This window comes from Gymnoscopelus microlampas, assembly GCF_963454915.1.
Source record: "Gymnoscopelus microlampas genome assembly, chromosome: 21".
Taxonomy (NCBI): domain Eukaryota; kingdom Metazoa; phylum Chordata; class Actinopteri; order Myctophiformes; family Myctophidae; genus Gymnoscopelus; species Gymnoscopelus microlampas.
Genome location: NC_139958.1, coordinates 36,133,290 through 36,150,693, shown reverse-complemented (window position 1 = coordinate 36,150,693; position 17,404 = coordinate 36,133,290). Strand labels below are relative to the sequence as shown.

At 42.8% G+C, this 17,404-nt stretch overlaps 1 protein-coding gene across 2 annotated transcripts in view; it reads left to right on the top strand.

Annotated features, from left to right (window-relative positions):
- The window catches only part of ctif (CBP80/20-dependent translation initiation factor), a 106,462-nt gene that overhangs the window by 60,606 nt on the left and 28,452 nt on the right, over positions 1-17,404 (top strand). The window contains exons 8-9 of one of the 2 annotated variants that reach the window (XM_084046617.1): positions 8,350-8,426; positions 17,136-17,216. In XM_084046617.1, the coding sequence (XP_083902743.1) occupies positions 8,350-8,426; positions 17,136-17,216 (158 nt within the window). The remainder of the gene's footprint in view (positions 1-8,349; positions 8,427-17,135; positions 17,217-17,404) is intronic. The other variant, XM_084046618.1, reaches the window with a different exon arrangement.

Here is a 17,404-nt window from a genome sequence, read left to right as displayed (position 1 = left end):
TTTAAAAGAATATAAATATATTCATTTCTGCACACGTGTTCTCGATTTTTCAAAAATAGCAGATCTACAAGCTCGTAGCGCGGCACTCGGTGCCGCGCTATGAGCTTGTAGATGTGCTATTTTTGAATAGCCAAAGTGTAAAATAATACTTTTTAGCTAAAAAAAAAAAAGATGCGACACAGATGCGTTCCAGGTCTTAATTAGCCTCGCGTAGCCAGACAATATCACACGACATACTGCGTGGATATTAGTCTGGTCCCTATCAACGGTAGATTTTCTTCCAAGGGGCGGTTACAAAAAGATCCAAACGGACTCTATTGGTTAGACCTAAACCAATCAGAGCAGTGCTTCCTTGAACGAACCGATCAGAGCAGTGCTTCCTTGTACGTCATTGCTCCAAATAAGGTGATAAGCCCGCCCACATTTGGATACTGGGCCCTGGTTGGTTCCGCACAACTGCGGAGGGAGAGAATTTAAATGTCTATGGAGGGGGGCCAGACCTAATCTGCCGACGGCTAAAGTGCATGCAATTTTGCAAAGGCAGATTCGTCTGGAACCAGGCTAGGTCTTAATGGGTTTAACCAACAGAAATCTGAATGCAAGAGGAACTCCTCTAATTTGCATACAGTATGTGTGATCATACTGTAGATCAACCTGCATTTGTTTGGGTGTACGTTTGTTGTGCCATACTAAAATAAGATTCCACCTGCTATGAGCAGTAGAAAAAAATCACACCCTGTGTGAAGGTAGCGGCGCCTTTGATACATTATGTCATCGATATGTGTTTATAATGTGTTTATAGCCATGTGTCACGTGAAGCTTGACCAATCACTTTGTTGACGCACCTGACCAATCAGAACGTTGACGGTGAACACGGACAAAGTCAGGTATAGAGCAGGATCCGCTCTATACCTAAAGGTGTAGAGCGGCTAGCGCCGCTAAAAATCACACCCTGTGTGAAGTGAGTGGTGCCTTGCTTAGCTTGGCTAACATGTTCAGTCAGCCAAGCTAACATGTCCAATGTTAGCTTGGCTGATGGCACTGATGTCACTTTGAAATGTATGTATGAAATGTATGAATGTTTCAAAGTGACACACCTATTTATAGGGCTCTATTTCGTCATGCGTCTCGCTAGCCAATCAAAGCACACCCTTTCAACATATTGTCACGTGTCACGTGATGCTTGACCAATGTTAGCTTGGTGGACACACGGACATACAGTCATACATACATGCATACGGACACACAGACAAAGCCACGTATAGGAGTGGTTGCCTTGGGCACCACTCAAAAAAGAGGGATAGACACTGAAGTCATCACGTGGTGGAACAATACCTTTATTGATCCTGCGGGGGGAAATTTCAGGCACCAGAGACAGCACGGCTGTTTAAGTTACAGAGACAGTACAGAACAGTAGAAGCACAGTAAGATACATTCACAGGAAGAGAAACATGCCCCCTAAAGAGAAACTTTAGGGGGCATGCCCATATATGGGCATATACTGATGGACCATCAGCTATCGCCATATATGGGCATAAAAGGGACGAGGACTGACAGATGCAGACATCCGGTTGGCCAGAGCCACAGATTCCGACCGCTATATGCCCATATATGGTCATGCGCATACACGATGGGACCGACCGACTTCAAACCCGGTGCACCCCCCCGAACTTCAGTGTTACATTTGTACACTCATAGGGAGTTACCGACCCGTAAAAAGGTCCATTTGGTTCCCAACTATCAATCATTTTACTGGGGATCCCTAGGCCTGTGACAATTATTACATAATAATCGTCAAATCGCAATTGTTTTTGCATAATCTTCATAATCGTTGAAAAATGTTCACACGTTTTCAAATATTAAAAATAGCAGAAATAGCCGATCTACAAGCTTACAACGCGTCACTTTGTGACGCGTTGTAAGCTTGTAAATCGGCTATTTCTGCTATTTTTTTACATGTATAACATTAACTCTCTCATTGCCAATGAAATAAAAGAATATGTTCATACTGTGCCAGTATGAATTAAAAAAAGTGCTCAGGAGCCGAGATACAGCCTTTTTCAGTAATAAGTTAAACAAGAAGTGAATGGAGCAGCAAATCTTCGGATCACGATATCTTGGGTTCATTCGTTTCCAACAAAAAAAATAAAATAATAATAATACATTTTTAATTTAAAAAAAAAACGCGGGATAACTCGTTCTTGGCACTGAGGGCATTCAGAAAAAAACTCGGGATAGCTCATTTTTGGCACTCAGAGAGTTAAATATGTCAATAATGTATTTGTATGTCGTGACAGCCCTAGGGACCCCCCCCCCCACCCAAAGGACCCCCCGCTTTTAGGACCAGTGAGCTGTAGTAACCTCTGCAGACTGATTATTGTTGAGATGTTCCCCTCTGGAGTGAGCTGACAGTCAGGGCTCGGCTAACCTTCTCCAGCTTCAACCTTCAGTCGGTGTGATTGCAGTGAGCTGTCAAGAGTTTTTGGGATGGATGCCAGTTGTGTGCTTCACCTTGCGCGTGTCTCTCTCTCTCTCTCTCTCTCTCTCTCTCACTCTCTGTGAATTCTGCAGCCCCCAGCACACACAGACATACGCAGTCTTGCTTTTGTGACTTACTTAAATACTCATTATGTTCTTTATCTGCCCATTTAATTCTGTTGAAGGTCTCAAAAACGAACCCTGCGCTAGGTTAACCCATTAAGACCTGAGGCGATTCTTAAAAGAAATCTAAATCCTAACAGTTTTTCGGAAAAAAATATAAAAAATATATTTTCACGATTTTTCAAAAATAGCAGATATACAAGCTCATAGCGCGGCACTCGGTGCCGCGCTATGAGCTTGTATATCTGCTATTTTTGAATAGCCAAAGACATCTAAAGTGACACAGAAGCGTTCCAGTTATCAATGGGTTAAATGGCGTTATAAGGGAAAGACCGAGGCACTCCCGTGTAAAAACTTCAACGCTTTTTTTTAAAAAGCTTTTATTATATTGAAATAGCTAATGCATGGGAAGGATATAAAAAAAATAGTACACCTACATGTTGCGGCACACGTCCTTTATCAGGGTGCTTACTATTTGCCAAAAAGACACACTCCCTTTTCTCTCTGTGCTAGGTTTGTTGTCGTTTCAATCTGCTGCAGCCACAGACTGGAATGACCTACGAACAAAGTGTCTGTCCCTCAGACTGTCAGCCACTGTTTTATGTCGTCTACTCGTGTCCGCGTTCGGTTTTATTGCGTGCATTTTAACGCTGTTCTGTAATTTATGACATTGTATTGTTTTATGTTGTGTTGCTTTTTATTGTTTTAACGTGACTGTTGATGTTCTGGTAGCCTCCTCTCCCTCAAGAGGCTTTGCCTTCTGCCAGGCGGCAGTTGTAAATACGTGAAATTTGTTCTTAACCCATTGAAACCGGGAAAGCATCTGTATCATTTTAGATGTTAGCGTAGGCTATTCAAAAATAGCAGATGTACAAGCTCACTTAAGCCTTAACTCATTCACTGCCAGAATTATTTCTGGCCGCGTTTGAACACTGCCAAGATTTTTCATTGAAAAAAAAGTCTATATCTTCGAAAAAACATATCTCCTTGGTCTTTGGGTCAAAAAAAAAAAAAAAAAAAAAAAAAATATATATATATATATATATATATATTTTTATTTTTTTTAATTTTTTAAAAGTCGTTTTAGTCGTTCTAGGCAGGGAATGAGTTAATGGGTTAATCTTTCTTTGCCTGGTAATGAAGGTTAAATAAATGAACACACACGTGCACGCTCATTTCTCTCACGCGTCCACGTGCTTTATGGGGATCTCCATGTATGGGAAGGTTGAGATTGAATAGGTCACTGAAGGTCGGGGCTGAATAGGTCGTTTATTCCCCTATATGAGTGTGCTCTGTATGTTCTGAATGTTGTACAATATTTTTTTTTTTTCAAAATGGGCCACTCCTGCAAAACTTAAGATTTCAGTCTTAGCCAATCAGGATGGAATTTGAGTTTGTTTTAGTTAGTTTTGTAAACACACAATAGAGTTTCAGTTAGTTTTTTATTGTAGTTTTTATTTAGTTCAGTAGTATTTAGTTCAACTAGTTAACTATAACAAGTAAGACGCGCGAACACGGGAAGCGAACGCAATTTTTAATTTTTTTTTAAAAGTAACCAATAAAAAAAATGTTTTTAAAAAACAAAAAAATCTGCGTTAACCCTTTAACTGCCAGAGATTATTTCTGAAAATTTCTAGCCAGTGCCAGAGATTTTTCATTGAAAAACAAAAAAGTACTTAGGAGCAGAGATGAATATTTTTTAAGTTTTAAGTTAAAAAGGAAGTGGATAGACCCCTATATCTTCGATAAATCATATATCCTTGGTCTTTGGGTCAAATTGGAAAAAAAAAAAAAAAAAAAAACTTTTATTTTGAAATTCTTTTCACTTCACGTAGATCTACGCGATTGGCACGTGGCGGCTTTAAATAGGTTCACGTAGATCTACGTGATTGGCATTCAATGGGTTAAAAGGAGCATCTTAGAAAAATGCAAATTCACAAAAAAAAAACTGTGAATGTTTTTGAACCATTCAACAAAGTGTTTGAAGTGCCTGTTTCACCCACTTCCGGGGGGGCGGAGCCAAAATCCGAGCCCGAAGTATTTGTTCGTAGACCCCCACTTAGGGGGGGGGTAGAAAAGGTTTCGGAGCGATTCGGGCACTTTTCATTTAACATGGGGTTTCAATGGGGAGTTTATAGGAGCCTTCTCCAGGGCGTGGCTTCCGGGGGAAGGGGCGGGATTAAACGCAACCTTGACAGGTGTGTTCAGTTTTCAAAGACCTCTCATTTGATGTATGGTACGTCTGTCTATATTGGACATTTACTTGGCTGCACACAGGCAGTGCACACAATACTGCACATAGACAGACGGACACACACAACCCAAGCACGGTTTCATAGTAAGCTCCACTTGCGCGGAGGCGCGCCGGATAATAATCGTGTTTGGGAGTCCCCCCCCCCAACTCCTTGTCTAATGTTGTCAGGCCTGAGTCATGGCAGCCAGTTCCCATCTGATGTGGTGTGGGAGCTCTGCCTGATCAACGCCGTACTGAATAACTGCTAGCTTGCATAGCGTCTTCAGACTAGGACTCAAGTCTAGGATGTGCAGGCCATGATCATCTTTAAGGAGGATGACACGATCTCCCACAATGCAACAGAACCTCCTATGATACGGGCTTTTCCCCTTGGGCTCAACCCGCGTCCATGAGAAGGTCCCTGGATTGAATCTCCACAGATTGTTGGAGGGACAAAACATTTTCCTGCCACCAAATAGGTACATTTGGCTGCCACCAAATATGTACAGCTCTCCATTGTAGGTAAAGGCTGAATGATCTTCGTGACTGATCGTAGCGGATCCTACCGAGAAGCGAAGCTGTTCAGAAGGTGTGCTCAGCCAGCGGTTGGTCTCTGTGTCAAACACTCTGACGTTCTTGTAGGATTCCCACTGCTGCCCCCAGCCCCCAACTACAAACATCTTTGTACCGATGATGGTGGCAGTGTGACATGATGAAGGAGGTGGTGGAGTTCCTCTGGTATTAATTAAAGACCAGACCATTGTGGTGGTGTCCAACTTGTACATGTCACTGACACTGTACATGTCAAACATCCTGTACATCCTAGACTTGAGGCCCAGTCTGAAAGTTCCAGTCTGGGTGTGTCCTCCATAGATATACATGACCTTCCCCAAGACACAGGCTGAGTGGTCGGTCCTCGCCTCTGGAACCGTCCCAGAAACCCTGGGCTTCGACCATCGGTGGGTGTCCACATCAAACGCGTAAAGCACGTTGCACTCGGAATTTCCCCAGATGTAGACGGTATGATCTGTCGGCACAGCTTTGTAGCCGTCGCGCCAGGTGGGAACCTCAAGGTGACATTCTCCTCGTCCAGGTGTCACTCGGGGCAACTTCACCCAGCGTAAAGACACTGTGTTGAATACAACCACACGAATCTGTTTGTCCGAGTGTTCCGCGTCGTCAGCAAAGACACGTCCAAAGGAGTACACTTTATGTTCCACCGCAACGGCAACGCAACAAAGTTGATTTAGTTCTTCACACAGATGCGAAGTCCAGCAAAACATTCTTCACGCCACAGATGAAGTCTTGCTCTGTAAAAGAGAGTTAAGGTCGCTTGAGTGTCGCTGATGTACAGTAACTGAACTCTGAAGCCTGGCAATCCCTTTGCCTTTATAAGTTTGGCAGTAGTTCTAGTGTCATTATGGTGAGGTCAGCCATATCCGTATATGTCAGTTATGCCCAAAGATAGGGTTTATGATGTGATGTCAGTCTTGGATGTTACGGATGTCTCCATATATGGGGCTCCAGGAGGGTTCTCTTGATGTCATCGCTAGGTATGTTAGTTATCACCATATGTAGAAGTCTATGATGTCAGACCTGGGTAGGTCAGTTGACTCCATATGCAGCAACGCTCACTCCATGACACTCTCCCCATCACGCACTCTTCTACACAAAAACAAGACCAGGAAACCCTGGTTCTGCCAGACCCGGAATAAGTGCTAAGATCAGAGCACTAGGTCACGGCTAAGCCGGACTTCACATGACGTGAAGTCATGTCAGCCTGTGTATGACATAGACTGTATAAATGAGATGGACAAAGCTGCTTTCTACAGACTGAAAATGAAGCCGATTGTTCCAAGGCTGTAGGTCCGCCATCTTTCAATATCGCGTCAGAATGAGACCAGACCATTATTGGTTGGGTAGCTTGTCAATCAAGAGCGGGGGGCGGGGAATGAATGCTATTGGTTGTGTAGCTTGTCAATCAAATCATCCCGCCCCTCCTAGAGAATAGCCTACTTTATCGTCAATTTTAAAATAAATAGGACCATAATTTAGCAAAACGCATATCCTGATGATTGAAAGGAGACTTTTAAACTAGCGACTGGAAGCATATAGAATTTATGACAATTTTTATTACAGTAAGAAAATCTAGTCTAAAGTTTGTCAAAAAACCCATTCACTTGCGTTAAAATAAATTCTTTCTGACACCGCAGGTCGGCGCAGGGTAAAACAGCGCCACTCTGGCCATTTTGTCGGCCTCATTGTAAATATCTAAGACTTGCCCCTTGGTGTATGCCCATATACTGTATGGACGAAAGGGGGACAGACCTTTATGGCTGGGGCCTAAGGGCAAAGAGGGCATGCCCATGTATGGAGAAAACAGGTACAAAGCCTCATGTAGGCCAGACCCCTTGGGTCTGGCAATGATGCTGTACGGTAACCACGGAGACGACAATAGGGATGCGTGGACTGAAGGGAAGGCGTGGACTGCTCGATTGACAGGCCTGACATTTACATCCTGCTTGTATTCTAGCCTTTAGGCCAGAGGTCTTCCACGTTTTTCGGGCCGAGGACCCCCTAGCTGAGAGAGAGAGATGAAGCAGGGACCCCCTCTATATTGTCTAAAATTGTATTTCAGATGAAACTTTTTTTTTTACTTGGGTCTGCTCTTTTTTTCCTCTCTACACCTATACCTCGTTGCCAAAAATAACGCCTCGCAGCGCGAGGCGTTGTGAGCTTGTAGATCGGCTATTTTTGGCTAAAGTTCTCCCCAGAAAAGGGATGCTAGGGTTCAAGTGGTTAAAAAGAAATAATCACTCAAAGATTTGGCGCCCCCCCTGTAGTAACTCTGAGGACCCCCTGGGGGTCCCGGACCCCCCTGTTGAAGACGCCTGGGGAAAACAGGAGAAGGCCCCAGGTTCCTGAGCAAAGACACTTAACCCCTAACGTCCCCCTCCCGCACTCAGTCTGACACTGTGAGCGGCAATCACCTGGATGAAGCTGAAGATTCCCCCTCCCCCGATCCAACACTGTCGGTCTAATTATGTGCTGTATGCCGGTGGTTCTCAAAGTGTGGTTCGGGGACCCCCGGGGGGTCCTTGTGGGTGTTACAGGGGGTCCCCAGCAAAAGTAGTCAATATAGCGCCACAATCGTTTTAACCACTTTATCCATTTAAATGTTGGCCATTCAAAAATAGCAGATCTACAAGCTGAATAATTCCGAATTTTTCAACACAAATCTTCTCTGGGGGGTCCCTGGCACAAAATATTTGTGGACGGGGGTGGGTCCGCGGCCAAATATATGTCGATTCGGGGGTCCTTGGCACAAATACGTTTGAGAACCACTGCTATATGCGATCGACAAGCTCGAGACACGACGCGTCGCATGGCGGCAGGTTGTGAGCTTGTTAGATATGTTACAGTGAAGTGTAAATGGAGCGTGATGAGCTTTTGAACTTGTTGCACACACACAGAATAACTGTGTTGCTCTCGTTTCTGTTCCTTCCTCTCTGCAGGCCTTTCCACCCTTACCTAACGAGGCTGAGATTGCACACACGAAAAAGCTTTTCCGACGCAGGAGGAATGACAGGCGGTAAGCACACGCACACACACACGCACACACACACGCACACACACACAGTGGTGTAAAGTAACTACGTACATTTACTCAAGTACTGTACTGTACAATTCTACTGGAGTGTTTCCAATGTTCAATACTTTTACATCTACTCCACTACATCTCTGAGGCAAATGTTGTACTTTTACTCCTCTACAATGAATTGAAAACTTTAGTTACTGGTTTACTTTGTAGATCTTGATGATTATTACAAAACGAACATTAACCACTTCAGCCCTATTTTAAACTTTTGCTATTTGAAAATGGCCGATCTACAAGCTCACAACGCGTCGCGATGCGACGCGTTGTGAGCTTGCAGATCTGCTATTTTCAAAGCATTCCTATACGTTTGGAAACTTGTGAAATGGGACATTCTGCAAAATGAGTACTTTTACTTTCAATACTTAAGTATGTTTTAATGCGAATGCTTTTGTACTTTTACTCAAGTACATTTTTAATACCGGACTTTTGTTTGTAGCAGAGTATTTCTACAGTGTGGTATCGATGCTTTTACTGTACTTAAGTACAAAATGAGAATACTTCTTCCACCACTACACGAGCACACACACACACACACACACACACACACACACACACACACCTCAGGGAAAGAGAATGTTGTTTCCACGTTGATGTCAGACACTACAGTGCCAGGCCTAGAGTCTTAACTCTTCTCCCCAGCCAACGTCAAGACAGGAATGTAGGCTGCGTCACAGACAGGGAAAGAAAGAGACAGACCAGAGAATGCTAGTTCTTCATATTTAACCCAGCAAGACCGGGAACGCAGCCGTGTGTGTCATTTTAAGATTTCCTTGGCTATTCAAAAATAGCAGATCTACAAGCTCGTAGCGCCAAATACATGTCATTTTTTGGTGGTCCTTTGACATGAGAAAAGTTTGAGAACCACTGATGTTATAGCAGCATACGTTTTTTCGAAAAACTGTAGAATCCCCCAGAAGCAAAGATTTGAGTTAAAAATGGTGTTTGTATGTTAAAAAAAATATATATATTCAATGATTTGCAAACATTTTTCAAAGAAATAGCAGATCTACAAGCTCATAGCGCGGCACTCGGTGCCGCGCTATGAGCTTGTAGATCTGCTATTTTTTTAAAGCCAAAGAAATCTAGCAATGACACGGATTCTTTCCCGGTCTTAATGGGTTAACGCATGGGTCCGCTCCACTAAAAAGTATTTGTTTTGTAGCATTGACTATGTCGTCGCCACAAAAGGAAATTCTTTCCTCCGGTTACTGTGGTGAATTACGTTTATTTGCTCATTATGCTCCTCCTAATTTGTCGCTCCGTGTTTTGCACGAAAAAATGAAACAAACGAGGCTAATCCCAAAAGCACCAGCTTGGACCTTTTTGTAGTCGTCCATTAAAAACAGGGGCTCAAGTCTTCCAGCGTCTTTTGGAAAGCCTATAAAAAAAAATCTCATTTTTAACATTAAGTGTGTGACTTCGTTCGAGTCCAATTTTCAATTCCTGATATTTAAGAGAAAACCTCTCTCTTTCATTCTCTCGCCCGTTTCTCCCCGACGTCACTGGAAAATATTTCCTCGGTTGCTAAGGAACAGGCACAAAAGAAAATATTTGGGTTGTCTTTGTGGACGAAAAGGCAAAAAAAGTTGAGCCATAAGAGAGACTTGGACTCTGTTTTGTAAGTGAGAAGTATAATTGGTGGTGACTTGGGTTTTTGTGTTTTAAGAACTACATCGTTGCTGCCGGGCAGAAACTCTGCATCTCTGTATTTCTTTCTTAGGTTTTATTTTGTAAATGAATGCCCTACAGCCCTTACAGTGGTTCTCAAACGTTTTCATGTCAAAGGACCCCCCAAAATGATATGCATTTGGCCGCGGACCCCCATCTCAAATATCTTGTTCCAGGGACCCCCCCCCCCGGAAGCAAAGATTTGAGTTACGAATATTCACTTAGAAATATATATATTCAAAGGTTTGCACACATTTTCAAGATTTTTCAAAAATAGCAGATATACAAGCTCATAGCGCGGCACTCGGTGCCGCGCTATGAGCTTGTATATCTGCTATTTTTGAATAGCCAAAGTATAAAAGGTTAAAATGATGGTGACGCTATATCAACACATTTTGCTGGGGACCCCCTGGTACCACCCCAAGGACCCCTGGGGGTCCCCGGACCCCACTTTGAGAACCAACGCCCTATACAGTACAGTGTTGCACTAAAGCAGCGAAAATTGCTGATCTACTGCTAGACCTGCTGTTTTCACTGCTTTTGAAAAGAAATTGCAAGTTGATTGCTAGTGAAATCTGTCTGTGGGTTTTATAAATATTTAACCAAAGAAAAGTATTATTAACAAGAGCTTGATTGATCAAACAGAAGGACATGCTGTAGTAAGACATTGACGAGACCGGTTATTGTAGACCTTGGCTTTGAGTCCCCACTTTGACTGTTTCAACCCATTTAAGACCCGGAAAAGCATGTGTCATTTTAAATGTCTTTGGGCTGTTCCAAAATAGCAGATCTACAAGCTCATAGCGCGACACAGAGTGCCGCGCTATGAGCTTGTAGATCTGCTATTTTGGGGGGGGAAATAATAATAATTGTGTAAATCTTTTAACTCAAATGTTTGCTTCTGGGGGTCCAAAACAAAATATGGAACAAAATATTTTGAGATGGCGGGGAGGGGGGTCCTTGACGCTTGAGAACTATTGATATTATAGCAACATGAGTTTAAAAAAAAAAAAAAAAAAAATGCTTGGATTTAGAAGACATTTGTAGAATCCCCAGAAGCAAACATTTGAGTTAAAGAAAATCTCTTTAAAAACATACATTCAAAGATTTGCACACATTTTCACGAGCAGATCTACAAGCTCGTAGCGTGGCACTCGGTGCCGCACTATGAGCTTGTAGATCTGCTATTTTCGTTAATGTCCGCTTTAAAAAACACATGCATTCAAAGATTTGCACACATTTTCACGATTTTTCAAAACAAATAGCAGATCTACAAGCTTGTGGCGCGGCACTCGGTGCCGCGCTATGAGCTCGTAGATCTGCTATTTTTGAATAGCCCAAAGTATAAAATAATGGTTATAGGTATATTATAGGAGTGTCAGTCGGTCAGAACATTCCTTGCTATTGCACTCTCTGTCTTTCACGCACCTTCTGCCACACTGTGTTAGCAAAGCTTGCCCTTAAAGGAATAGTTCACCCAAAAACGTGACTTGTTGTTTTCTATCAATCACTCACCCCATGAAGCCTTGAATTCATGGAGATGTGTTTGTTATTGTCGCATTCCTGGGCCTGGTATCCAATATTTGACTAATTTGAGTTGAGTTTAAACCTTTTTCTTTCTAAACCTGGACCATCAGTAGGCCTCCATTACACTGTGAGAGTTGTTCTGAAGTTTATATCATTTTTTCAAACACACTAAAAATCTCCATGAATTAAAGGCTTAAAGGACGACTTCACCACTTTTCAACATATCTTCATATAATAGGTCCTCACTAATGCTCATGATAAAATGGTAAAAAAAAAATCTAATCAGTCTGTGTCTCAGAGGAGGGCTGTAGACAGTTCAGAAACCCATCTACCAGTGACATCATCGATGGGGAATCCAAGCTAATAGAAACTGCAGGCTTTGCATTCCTGGAAAGTTGCAATGCAATAATAGATCCCATTGTTCTCGCCTTAATAAAAATCTGAATACATTTTTGTAACCTTTTTGGGGGGGAAAAATCCTGCCTAACGATGATGTCACTGGTAGACTGGTTTCTGGACTGTCCACAGCCCTCCTATGAGACACAGACCAAGTAGAAAAAAATGGTATCATTTTATCATGAGCATTAGTGAGGACCTATTATATGAAGATATGTTGAAAAGTGGTGAAGTCGTCCTTTAATGGATTAGTAATTGATAGAAAAAAGGTAATCCGATTCCTTTAACCAAAAACCTCTATTCTTGGTGAAACAGGCCCGAGTTGCGACCATACTTGGTCCACTGGTCCACTCTACACCAAATCTCTTCGCCAAAAATAGCCGATCTATAAGATCGGCTTTATAGATCGGCTATTTTTGTTCCCTCCAGAATAGCGGGTGTTGGGGTTGAAGTGGTTAAGGGCAACTTCTCAGCTGCTTGGGTTTGACCCACTGTATGTTCCTGGTGTGCGTGTGTGTGTGTGTGTGTGCGCGTGCATGCATGCGCACATACGTGCGCCTACAGTATGTCTGTGTTTGCGAGAAGGTGTGCATGCATGTGTGAAATTGTCCCTGCCGGGCAGAAACCTTGTATCGACATCACCTTTTTTTCCATAAATGAATGCCTTATTTTACACTTTGTCATATGACAGTGTCGCGGAACAGTAGCAAAAATAGCTAGATCTAGATCGCTGCTGTTTTCACTATTTTTGAAACGGTATTAAATATTTGTTTTTAATCAAAAAACCCCATCTCAAAAGTGTTTTGTTCCAGGGACCCCCGCCAGAAGCAAATATTTGAGTTTAAAATGTTCGCCTTAGAAAATACATATATTTAAAAGATTTGCACACATTTTCAAGATTTTTCAAAAATAGCAGATCTACAAGCTCGTAGCGCGGCACTCGGTGCCGCGCTACGAGCTTGTATATCTGCTATTTTTGAATAGCCCAAAGAAATCTTAAAATGCCACAGTTCCTGGTCTTAAAGGGTTAAAGTCTTTCACAGGTTCAGGGTTTGTTTCCATACGCTATACGGCCTCAGCTTTCAGATAAGGTTTTCAGAACCTAATTTGGGCCCTGCTCAGGAGGTGGTTCTAAGCTCTGGGAACCCTCAACTTACCTACAAAGAGTCATGAAGTTTACGTCACTAATAGTCACTTTCCTGTGACTTTTTGACCATTGGTCGAAAGGATCGTGATTTTATTTTTTTACTCCCATTGGTCCAAAGGACAAGCCAATGAGATGCTTTCCCCACGGTCTGCAATTGCTTCCCATGCTCTGGACGGGCGGAAAACAGCTCCGGTTCACAGAATTCGACAGGTCACCACATTCGGCGCAACACTCGGAAAACTTGGTGTTTCGCTTCAACTATGGTGTTTCCTTGGTGAGAGAGAAAAGACATAGAAGCCATTGCACAATCTGATGTATTTAAAGGAGTAGTTCACCCAAAACATGACTTATTTTCTATCAATTACACACCCCACAAAGCCTTGAATTCATGGAGATTTATTTGATTTTGTCTCATTCTCACTCCATTTGATGATAATAATAAACATGCTAATGTATCCGGTAGGAGACTCAAAGGAGACTATTTGTGTCTCCTACCGGAGAGACCGCAGGTCATCAAATTATTGGCTTAGGAATGCGATAAAAACAAAAAAGTCTCCATGAATTCAATGCTTCATGGGGTGTGTAATTGATAGAAAACAAGTCATTTTTTGGGTGAACTACTCCTTTAAAAGCATTCTCGTTCAAAAGTAGCTGTAGATCGAGCTTGCAGATCGCTTATTTTTAATGACGTACCCTCCCCCCCTCCAAGTGTGCTTGTGGTTATAATAGAAACGTACCATAACAGAACTTCACAGGTTCTGTAAAGCTTCAGGTTTCAGGATGGTTCCCCCTCCGTAGTCGAAAAAGAAAAATGTGTGTGCTTTGATGGCTCCGTCCCACCAGGCTATAACACAAACCGTACATCAGCCCCAGCGAGCATCCCCCAAGCTATAAAAGAACCGCCGTCGCTCCGTTCTTGCGGTTTTTGCTTTTCCACAGTAACATACGTCTCAGGGAGGCCTACAGATGTGCCACTTCAAAACTTCACACGTTACTGTTCTTTCCCTGAAAGTGCCCTGAAAATGCATTTTTTCCTCCCTTTTCTGCCCTTAAAAATGCACTGTTTTGCCCCTGAAAAGAAGTTGTCACTACACACCCCCGTTTTTCCCTTCAACAGACATCCATATACATGAGAACAAAAGAATGTGTGTTGAAGAAGGTGTCAGACTCATTATGAGGCGAAAGGTGATTTGAAGAGGTCCTTGACCAGTTGCTCAAATTAATTCTTTGTCCCTCTTATTGCCCTGGGAATCCCCTGAAAATGTACTGTCTTGGCGATGGCAGGACATTTGAAGTTTTGAAATGGCACATCTGTATATAACCTCATGTCTCCGCACCCCAGGGAGAGGCACAGACGGAGGTTGACGAGTCCTTCGCAAGGCCGCAAGGCACAGAGACGGAGAGAGAGAGAGATTAGAGCCGGAGATGAAAGTGTTGATTTTGACAGCACATTTTTGCTCATAATTTAGTCATCTGAAACGTTTAAATTTTAGTCTAGTTTTAGTCGACTAAATCTACAGTTGATTTAATCGACTGAAATGTGTTTTGCCGGTGCCTTGATGGCGTCGTATTGACTGATTTTACACTTGGTTGCGTGCTGAAAATAGCCGATCTACAAGCTCACAACGCGTCGCGCTGCGACGCGTTGTGAGCTTGTCGATCGGCTATTTTCAGAGCGCAACACCCGAGCGCAACCAAACATATAACGACTCGTCTTTCGGTTCTACTGGATCTCTTCTCCACTCGTCGCTCACTAACATTTTAGTCTAGTTTGAATTTGTTGACGAAATTGCCAACATATTTAGTCTTAGTTTTAGTCATCGTAGCTTAGTTTTTATTTCGTTTTTATTTCGTTTTCGTCAGTGAACAAAAGGTAGGTAATAGTTTTAGTTGACGAAATCAACACTGCTGTCAAATGAGACAACAGAGAACATGGCGATGTAGATGGAACAGAGGTATTGACACAGACGGAGGAGATTAGGAGAAATGTTGGTGAATTCAGTGATCTACTCTCAGCATTAACCCATTGAGACCTGAAGACGATTCTACATGTCTCCTAAATCTCAACAGTATTCTGAAAAACCTATGTTTCTATATCAGTGGTGCTCAATCTTTTTCATGTCAAGGACCCCCAAAATGATATGTATTTGGCCGCGGACCCCCATCAAAATATTTTTTTCCAGGGACCCCCCAGAAGCAAAGATTTGAGTTAAAAATGTTCGCTTTAAAAATATACATATTCAAAGATTTGCACACATTTTCACGATTTTTCAAAAATAGCAGATATACAAGCTCGTAGCGCGGCACTCGGTGCCGCGCTATGAGCTTGTATATCTGCTATTTTTGAATAGCCCAAAGTGTAAAATAATGCTTTTTTTAGCTCAAATCTAAAAATGACAAAGTTCCAGGTCTTAATGGGTTAATTCACAAGCCCTAGTAGTAAAGGGTAGTTATTCCTGGGTGGGTAGAGGGGTACAGTTATGTTATCCTCCACCGTGGTTGTCTCAATTGTGTTACTTTCTATGTACGTTTATGTTTTGGTTTGATTTTTGATTGTTAGAATAGACTATTGTTGTTTATCCCTATGGATGTTTTTTATCTTGACACTGTAAAGCACTTTGTAAACACTGCTTTGGAAAAGCGCTTTATAAATAAAGTTTATTATTATTACAGTAGTTAGGTAGGCAGATAGGTACGTACGTTGGTACAGGAGGTAATACTATAGTAATGTGTTCTATTCTGTTATGAAGATGGAGGTGTTTGCTCACCAAATCCATTAATCTAGAGATCATGATCATTGTCCTATGAAGCTATTTTCATGTGCTGTGACCATGAATATGCACTGTCAGGAAGCGAAGTGTGTGTGTGTGTGTGTGTGTGTGTGTGTGTGTGTGTGTGTGTGTGTGTGTGTGTGTGTGTGTGTGTGTGTGTGTGTGTGTGTGTGTGTGTGTGTGTGTGTGTGTGTGTGTGTGTGTGTGTGTGTGTGTGTGTGTGTGTGTGTGTGTGTGTGTGTGACGGAGGATAAAGAAACCCATTCAAAGTCAACTTTGGTGCCATTTGTAGAAACTGGTGATAAAATAATGAGTTAATTGATAGTAGACGCATACAGTAGTAGATGTTATTGCTGGGAGACATGACTTCAAACTTTTGCTTCAAATTCTGATTAATGAACGATTATATATTATATATATATTTTTAAAAAAGGAGATCTACAATGGGTAAATGGGTCCGCGACCCAAAAATGGAAACTACTGCCCTATCCCACACGGGGACAGCGTATCTGGGCTCGGTTGCCCCTCCCCCTCCATCACAACATGCCACCAATCACCACCCTCCTTTCTCCCCTCCCATGGTTACTGTACATCTTGTCCAGCCACTCATTTCACTTGCTTTAGTTGCCATGGCATCCTTCACTCTTGTAGACCAGTGGCTCTCAAACGTTTTAAATTTCAAGGACCTCCGTATAACTCTGGGAGTGTACGAAATGGAACCAAATGGACCCGTAAGGGTCCATTTGGTTCCATTTCGTACACTCTCAGTTACAGACCCTGTGAGGGTCCCTGAGGGTGCCTGGACCCCAGTTTGAGAACCACTGTTGTAGACCCATGCATGTAGAATGGATTGTGTAGCTGCTAACTGGTAGATTGAGTTCTCTTATCGTTTTGTTTTTCTCTCTGCTCCTCTCCTTTTTTGATTTGCTCCCGCTCCTCCTTTTCCTGTACCCCTCTTTTTCTCTGCCGTCTTCTTCTTCTCCTGTCTCTCCGTACTTGTTTTTCGACCTCCTTTCGGCTTCCATCGTGTTTTTTTTTTGTCTTGTTCTCTCCGCCATGTTTCTTTTTTTCCCCCAATCCATCCCATTGTAATCTTGCACGGTGGGATGGCCCCTCCTCTATCTGCTTGTATAGAGCGGGTGGTCATCTCAGCCGGGACCATCTAACCGTACTGCTGCCCACCGGCCCCGGGGGGAAACGGCAAGTCTCAGCCAGGTCAGTGGAAAACAGGTGGGGGGGGGGGGGCTCTCAGGCCTGGGGAACAATGATATCTACGGTCCAGTACGACTGCAACGTATTGGAGGTACATCCGCTTGGTTTCTCTTGTGGTGTTGAAGGTGGTGGTGGTGGCTGTGCTTTATTACGCATGAATTAAAGATCTCAGTCGCCAAAACTGATTTCAG